General features: G+C 31.2%; 1 protein-coding gene across 1 annotated transcript; it reads left to right on the plus strand.

The window, feature by feature from the left end:
• Positions 1-1,267: 1,267 nt before the first annotated feature.
• On the plus strand, positions 1,268-3,721 carry LOC131172868 (protein ACCELERATED CELL DEATH 6-like). Its single transcript, XM_058134403.1, has 3 exons — positions 1,268-1,846; positions 3,273-3,602; positions 3,704-3,721. Exons 1-3 carry the CDS (start codon positions 1,268-1,270, stop codon positions 3,719-3,721), a joined length of 927 nt encoding a protein of 308 aa, XP_057990386.1.
• The last annotated feature ends 5,766 nt before the right edge of the window (positions 3,722-9,487 follow it).

Consider the following 9,487-nt stretch of genomic DNA (forward strand, 5'->3'; position numbering starts at 1 on the left):
AAAAAAATTAATTAAATAAATTCTTATAAAATTCGATGATCAACGATTTATCAAATTGGTAGCAATTCGTTCTTTCTACGAATGCTTTTACGTGGCTTGCTCATGCCTACTTTCCCTCGCAGCATTATCGTATGCTTGGCTATAATGGTTGTGCTATCTTCAAGCCTCACTGCCAATTTTTAGAAGTGTTTGCCTCCCTGGGATTCACCGCCCGTGCGGAGAGTATCCACGAAAATACTCCATTCAAAATCAAGCCAACTTAAAATTTTTTTAATATTTAAATTCGTTTCAAATTTAATTAAAATTTACTTTAATTATTTAAATTTATTTTAAATTTATTGTCATTATAGAAAAATATTCGACTCTATTTAAATTTATATTTTTAATTAATAATTTATATAAAAAATATTTTTATTAATATTTTATATTTAAAAATTTAATAATTTTATAAAATATTTAAATTTTTTTATTTAAAATATAATATATAAAAATTTATAAATATTATTATAAAAAATATATTTGAAATTTAATTAATTATATAAAAATAAATTCATATAATAAATACTTAATATATAAAATTTAAACAACCCAAATCATAATGGATATTATTCTTCAATCTTGATACATTCAGACTCATCCTATCAGAGTATCATTGCCATCCTAGTGCGATGATGAGTGTCTACTTTCACTCGTCGCATTATAGTAAGGTTGGCTATAATTGTTGAGCTATCTTCAATGGCATTATAGTAAGACCTCATTCTAATATTATTCAACTAAAATTTAATGATAGCCCATTCTTATTTTTCATCCCAATAAAAAAACTAGTATATTTAAATGGAGTATATAAACATTTTTAAAAACTAAGTAAAGCAAGTTAATAGACAATTAAGCATTAAAATCTCTCTAACTCATTAATTTAATAAGTTAAAAATGAAATAAGCTTTTCAATTCTAACTCAATTAAGTGAAATAAAAAAAAAAATCTTTAAATAATATTTTATAATATGCAAAAATATAATAACACCTGCTGATTAAACACCTAAATTGGTATTGAGCCTTACAAATTTAATGCACCATGTTAACCCATAACAACAAACACAACCTAAATTTGTCTCCACTCTCCAGGCTCCTTATAAATGGAGGTGTCTGGCAAGTTTGAGTGTTACATGTAAAGAGAAAAACCTAAAATCTCTCTGCGAAAGCGTTTTCTTGTTCACCATTTCTCATTGCTCAACTTTGCTAGCGATCTCTAGCTAGCTACTACATATATGGCGGATTCCCAAGCTTTGCCCGAAACCCAATTAGCAGCTGAGATCAATGATCAGCCCAAACAAAAAGTTATCATTACTTTCATGGATGCTGAATGGTACAATGCTGCAGCTGAAGACCAAATCGACAAATTCAAAGATTACACAGAGCCTCTAGATCTTCTGCGTACCCCAAAAAAAAATACAGTCCTACATGTTTACATCACGGCAGTAAAAAAGGAAACAGAAGAATCCATTGAATTTGTGAAACTAGTTATCAGCAAGTGTCCGCCGCTGCTAGATGAGCCCAATATCAGAGGCGAAACTCCGCTGCATATTGTAGCACGGTTCGGGTACAACAATATAGTCGAATTTCTTATTCGGAACATCAAGAAGGCTCAATACGACGATCTTGAGAGAGGCGCAGAGGAGTCAACAAGTGATAAGATGCTGAAGAAGACAAGCCCAAATGGAGGCACAGACTTGCATGAGGCTGAAAGAAATAATCATCCTCGAGTGCTGGAAACATTGATAAGAGAAAATCCTGAATTTGCGAACATAGCTAATGCCGCCAGAGAAAGCCCGCTTTACGTTGCAGCGGTGAGAGAGAGCAATATCATTGCTTTTAGGATATTGGAGATATGTCCCTCATAGACGGCATACGCCGGTCCCAATGATAGAACAGCTTCGCACGAAGCTGTGATAAGTGAAGATACAGGTACACTTCAGTTCAGCTATCTTCTTTTTTCTCGAAACTTGATTTAAGAAATTAGGAGAAATCGGGAAATTTCTTTCCCCACAACCTCTACGATTGACTTGTCATTTTATATAAATTATCTTATATGAAATCACCATTGTATAATATAATTTTTACGAAATCTGGTGTTAAAAACGCCACTAATTAGATTTAGGCCAGGGCCCATTCAGGTTTTGAATTAGACCAAAATTGGCCGGATTAATAACTTAAGGACCTGAACCGGCTTGAAATCGGCAATTGGAAGAGTCAGTTTTAGCCTTTTTTTTTTGAACCGCAGTTTTAGTCTCTCTCCAAGCCTTGAATCAGAATGAAATTAGTGGTTCAAACCGTAGATCCAGCTGGATTTAAGCAAGATATTCTTTTAGAAAAATACTGGTAATTTGAGGGGGCTCCTAACCATTTTGAACCATAATTTAAACTATCAAAAATCGAAATTAGAATTCAATCGAACCAAAATTGGCTGGAACCATGGCCAATCAATTCGATTTCAGTTCCTATCCTAGCTAGGTCTTAAACCATCAATTTTGGCCCAGAACTAGGCAGACCGGTGGCCAAGATAGTCGAAATCGGTTCGGATTGGATAGGTGGCTAGGCCCACCCATAATGTCCTCATTCAAACAATCCAAGCAATCATATAAGGGTGATAAAAATTCAGTTTAAACTCAAAAACTAAGCAAACCGATTTAGTTCAGAAATTCAATTTTTTTTAGTAATTTAGTTTGGTTAAATTTTTTATTTAAAAAAAAATTAATCTATTCAATTTGATTTAATTATCTCATACTGCCCAGATTGCTGCGACCTGGTTGACAACAGAGGCCGAAATGTTCTTCATTTTGCTGTGGAAGGCGATAGTTGAGAAGGACTCAGACCTTTAATTGAAAAACCTTTCCTCGCTAACTTAATTAATCAGAAAGATGAAGATGGGAACACTCCGATCCATCTACTCGCTACTCATGACTTTTATGCTGGTAATCTTATACAACACCACACAGTTGATAAAATGATCGTCAACAAAGAAAATTAAACCGCTCTGGACGTGGTGGTGGCAACGAAGAATGAAAGCTTTGGGCTATTTCTGGTAAACCAACTTAATCTCACAAACTGTAGGTAATGGCAATCCTATTTTTATTTAGCTTGATTGGTATTTGAACATGAAACATCATAGACAACTCCATCTCAACCTCATAGTTATGTATTTTATTCACTTTCGATTGGTATAGGCATTGATTTGTATTGGAACAAAACAGTGAATGAACTTTCAAGTTACAGGGATCTACAGCAAAACGCCTAAAGAAGGCTGGATATAAACGAGGTCGGCATTCAATCAGGCAGGCACCACCTCATAACATGTCAATGATCAACAGAGAATTAATGTCTTCCCTCCAGAAAGCGAGTGAATCCCATCAGATAGTAGCCACCCTCATAGCAACAGTAACTTTTGCGGCAGGTTTCACCTTACCTGGTGGTTACAGTGGTCAAGATGGCCCTGACGAAGGAACAGCAATTTTAACTAGAAAATCAGCCTTCAAAACGTTCCTTGTAACGGATACCATTGCGTTGGCCCTATCCATTTCTGTTGTGCTTATCCACTTGATTTGGGCAATGCAAACAACCAAAAGAAAGTTTTGTTTTCTATTCCTTTGGACATATCTTTTTCATTTTCGTTGCTCTGGCTTTAATGGTGGTGGCATTTATGACAGGCTGCGTTGTGTGAATGAATTTAATTGATATTAATATTTGAACTGTTGTACGATTAAAGAATGGTGTATAATTGGAATAAATTGTAAAATTTTGATGGAAATTAATGTTATTATGTTTTCAGCAAGTTTTCTTTTTTTAATTTATTAAGGTTTTGTCTGAATTATTTTCACGAATAGTTCTATTTTTCCTTCAAGAATTTATCATGAAAAGTTTTACATATACACTTAGCCTTATTTGATTTAATGCCTAAGATATATTACTCAGACCCAAGTTTGAATTCCACTCTCCGGAGTCCTCTAGTAGAAAATGAAAACCTTTGTGTGTAATTTAGCATTAGTCTAACATTTTAATCCTTAATTAGTATTAAGATTTTTTTTGCTTAATTAGGGTTGAGTCGGGTAAAAAAAGTTTAAAATATGCATGTAATGTGTAGCACTAAGGTGCTAACATGTTTGTAACTAAATTATAATTCAGTTTGGAGAAAAGGACTCCACGAGTTAAAGATCTTTCCTTTAATGTGATATTAAATTTTGAGGTTTATTTGCTAGGGCTCGTAAAAAGACCATAGAGTCAAAGTGTGGAGCGCACGATATTCACATGTTCTGTTAACACTATCGAATTTTTCAAAATTCAACTTAATTGGAACAATTACAGACACAAAAGAAAAATCAATCTGGTATTTATTAATTTTTCTAAGGATTAAATGGCAATTAAATTCCATACCAGTAGTTTCCAACTTAACAGGATAAATCAACACTGTTAATTAATATCTTGTGATCACAATAAAAGAGACATCAAGATGTAGCAAAGTATTTATTCTTGTGATCACAGTAAAACAAATATGGAGTCGCAGCAAAGGATTTATGTCTTCTGTGTCAAGTTTTATAAATCGCAGTAACAAAACTAACAAGTTTAAACCAACTAGCAACAAAACCAACATCTAACTATCAAAGAGAAAAGCAAGAAAGAACTCACAGGAAAGAAAAGCAAATTTCGAACTTGTCACGGAGAGAAAAGGAGATTCCTCAGAAAAAAGAGTTAAGACCAGGTCAAGCGGTCGCATCCGGGTAATTCTGTTTTTTTTTTTTTTGTGTGGTTCTTATTATATCACAATTTAATTTTAATATTGTTGGTCCCATGACTCAAGTTGACAGAAGACCAATAGTCAGTAAGTATTAATTTTGCGGAGCTAGTTCAATTAAATAATTATCCGTATAAATAGGTATTATTTATTCAATATCTAAAATATCTACTGAAGATAAGCATGAAAGTAGAGTAATAGGCAAGTGAAGAAAGTGGTGTAGTAGGTAGTTATGGGAATTGGTAGTAGTTATTGGAAGTTTCAAGTAGTGGACTAGTGGAGAGATAAAAATGGAAGTGGTGGAGAAAGTGGTAAGCACTCAACTTAGCCACTAAGCAAAGTTTCTCTATAAATTAACATGCTAGACAGAAGCAAAAACACAGCTAATCAATCAATACCTGATAGACAGAATGTCTTAGCTTGAATTTTCTCTAGTTTGTCAATCTTTACATTTTTAAGCAGTTTTTATTTTTTTTAGTCAAGTAATTAATTTTTTATTTTCAATTAAAGTCTTTTATTTTCAATTCAAGTGATCAATTTACTTTTTTCCTAGACATATTTTAATTGTTGTAAGCGATCTTTTCCATTTTCAATGCAAATTACAGCTTTCCTATCTATATTTCCTTCCATTTCATTTTCAATGTTCAACTTACTTTTCAAGCACTGATTTAATTTTCTGCCAAGCAATCATTTATTTTTCATAGAAAGCAATTGAATACACAGATTTACTTTTTCTGCAAAAAGATCAATTTACTTTTCTAATGCATGGATTTAATTTTCAGTCAAGTGTTCAATTTACTTTTACAACGCAACCTTCACATTTTTCGCAATGACCAATTTACCTTGTAAGCACACTTTCACTTTTCATTGCACAACCCTTCTGACAAGTTTTCTCGAGCGATCAAATTCTTTTCCATTCTCACAAAAACTGAATGAGTAGATATCTTAATGAAGTACAACCTAGTGGAGTTAGAGAACCCAAGAGAAGATTAGGTTCTTTCTTTTCCGTCAATTATTCTGGGACCAATGCACATTTATTTCACAATGGAATCATACGCTTTTCTGATATAACTATAATTCAGTTCACATGTGAGTAAATGCCATACGTATTTTTGACACGTGTAAATTGAGTAAATTCAATTTTACAGAAAAACAAATTCAAAAGTAAAGTCGGTTTAGTTTTGGGTTTGGTTGACTAGCTTAATTTTCAAGTCAATCTGCCAGTCCTGTCCGGAATTTTTAACACTGGTATTTTTCTAGAACTTCATTACTAATTTTGATTATTTTTCTAGAAATTCATCATTAATTAGATTATCAATCACTAATTCATTGCTTACCCCGTACAAATTTATTACAACAATAAATAATTAAAGACAATAAACCAATTAAAATAGTAATTAATGTAATTACTTAAAATTTATATATTATTTAAAGTCTCCATATTTAAATAAAATTCAGCGTTTAGAGGAGAGATGACCCCTAACTAGGCTAACATTTTAAGGATGCATATTGATCTTGCAAATGAATAATTAACTATTTCACTCTTCCTCCATTCAACACACGGCATATATCCAGCTGTACGTACATATGAATTCACTAGGTGAGTCGACCTGAGTTATCTTTTTATCAAATCTAACTATAAATTCAGAGTAATGAGAGTTTGATTCGGTCTAAAGCACTACTAAAACAAAAATAACACCTCTAGCGATGAATTTTATTTTGTCTTTAATAATTCAAATTATCAATGAATTAATTAGCAATGATTTTTCTTTTAACTCATTAATAATGAATTATTATTAACTCCATAACTAACGATAGGAGAATTAAACGCTCACGCAATTGACCAAAAGCTGGCTTATCTATTACTTAGGCTCTTTATCTTCATTTCATTGGACAGACCTCTTCCTTTAATTGATTAATTAATCAAAACCCAACAATCAAAAGCAAAGTTCTCTCTTTCTTGCTGATGAACAAAGATTTTTTAGTTAATTAAGTCAAGCAAGAACTGTCATTAACAGTGGTTGAATGCTGATGATTTTTCTTTTAGCTCAAAACTTGGAAGAAACGCATAAACATCCAAAATTAGGTTTTCTGGACTTCCTCAGATTTGATTTGAATAATTTAATATCACAGGAAGAGATCGCGATCATGATCATGCTAGTAATATAAAATGATCATTCATTTTTACGTATAAACCATTTTTGTTGAATGAAAGTCCAATCCTTGACCCTCACCAGCCTCCAATGCAAAGGTCAAGCAAGCCCATGAAGTCCTTGGGTTAGGTTGACAATGGGTTAAGATTTAGCCCGTTTGCCGTTTTTATTTTATAATTAATAACTGTTTGTCAGATTCTAAAAACTGATTCAATACCGTGACTAATTCATTAGTAATTCCAATACCCTCTTTAGAAATTCGTAATTTCAATTGAAAAAAAAGGTATTATTTACTTTTTTTATCGTGCTCTCAGTCAAATTTCTCTAACGCTTCGTTGTCATCGTTGCCTTCCGCCTTCCCTGTTTGATTTGGTTCCGGTTGTTTTGACTTTGCCTAATATGTGATTGGTGTTAATTTTAGTGTTTCTATTAGTTATTTGAATTCAACCTTCCTGATAGTTTGCAAAACTCTGTCTCTCTCCAATCATCTATATAGCTGTTTCGTCTGATAGATTTTGAAATCTACCTTGCTGAGTTAGATTTTTCGCCTGGCTTCACTCCCTTGAGCTGAAAATGGCTTGAATTCCCTTTCTCTTTTCTAGTAATAATTGCTTTCCTTTCTGTCTCTGCAATCTAGTGCTAGCTTTCAGGTTTCTTGCTCTTCGGTTTATGTTTTTGTGGATCTAGGTCACGGATGACAACTGTTCCAATATTAGTGGGTATGGATCTAACAAATATATATTTGAATAATATATAATTGAATTTGAAACAGATTTACTAAATAATATTGTGATGAGTTTGAATCAGGTGATGTATTATATATTATATTTTAAATAAATAAAATTTAAATATTTTATAGAGTTACTAATTTTTAAAATATAAATTATTAATTAAAATTTTTTTATTAAAATTATTAATTAAACTATATAAAATTAAAATGATTTCGGTATTATTCAATATAATACTTCAATTTTTAACAAATATAGATAATTGAAAATAAATTATAATTAAATTTAAAATAAATTTAAAAGGTATGAATATTAATTAGATTCAGATTTAAATAAGTTAAATTTTACGAGTATTTTACTCATTATTATCCTTGTTCTGGATTTCTTTTTTGGTCTATTTTTTGTTTCATCATTGTTATTTTCTAAGACTGTTGAAATTCGCAACTCTCAGGGGAGATTATTATAAAATTTTTGCTTGGTATATATATATATATATATATATATATATATATATATATATATATTAAACACACAAATATCAATTAATTGAAATTTTTGGCAGGTCTGAAACTACCCCCAGCAAGCATAACTCCAAGCCGTTTACCCAAAGTCAATGTATAGTTAGTAGTCGACTCATGAGATGTGTATCCAAATTATTAATAAATAGTTAGAAAACTAATATAAGAATATTTTTAAAGCTACTTCATTATTTAATTATGACCATGTCAATGGCTGGATTTGAATAAGCCAGCATTAGGAAGCTAACGTATTCAACCAGCATTACTTGTTCTTATTGAGAAATTTAGCATAGATTACATGCCACTTGCTGATTTTTCTTTTAAAGGATTAACTCTTTTATTTCTTAATTTTGATAATAATTAATTATTTTTTGCTGCTATTTCTAATTGCTTCAACTATATTTATTGTCAGTGGGGCATATCTTAAATTTTAATGGAATAATTATTAATAAGATAAAAAGTAATTGTTAATGTAACATTTAATAATATTTGATAATTAGAGATTAATAAAAAAATATAGTATAAAATTAATTTTTAAGACCCATAAAATATTTGAAAATTTTTAAAATTGAAAAAAAAATATGAAAAGAAAATAAAAATATCATGATTGACCAAAGGTTGACTGCTGAACGCAAAATGAAGCTTTATTTCAAGCAAAACATGACGAAATCGCCTTCGTTATATATATATTTTCAGCTTAAAGCCAAAAACAGAGACGTTATACCAACTCTATATTACATTAGTTTATTTATGGCCTTATCGTTGCTCAAGCAGATACATTTGGTGTTAAAAAATTTTTTTAATTATTTTTTTATAATAAAAAAATTTTTGATGTAATGAAAACGAGTTGATAATATAATCAAATACATTTTAATTAATATAATCATCATTACATATACAAAATAAATTTAAATATGATTACTTGTTTTAATTTATTTTATTTATTGTCACTATGACGCTCAATCACTACTATTCACTACTATTATCACCGTAGCATACCTGCCACCACCATCACTCGATTACAACCATCAACATTCAACTACTACTTTCATCACCACCATCACTCGGTCATCACCAATACTATCACTACTGTCTGACTAGCACTATTATTCGATTATCACTACCATCACCACCATTCGACCACCACTATCATCACTTGGCCATTGCTACCATCATTACCACAACTAGGAGTGAGCATTTGGTTCAAACCGAACCGAACAGAACCGAAATAAATTATAAAAATCGAACCGTAAATTTTAGAAACCGAACCGAACTGAAATGGATGAAAAATCGAATCGAATCG

This window comes from Hevea brasiliensis, chromosome 14 (assembly GCF_030052815.1).
Source record: "Hevea brasiliensis isolate MT/VB/25A 57/8 chromosome 14, ASM3005281v1, whole genome shotgun sequence".
NCBI lineage: Eukaryota > Viridiplantae > Streptophyta > Magnoliopsida > Malpighiales > Euphorbiaceae > Hevea > Hevea brasiliensis.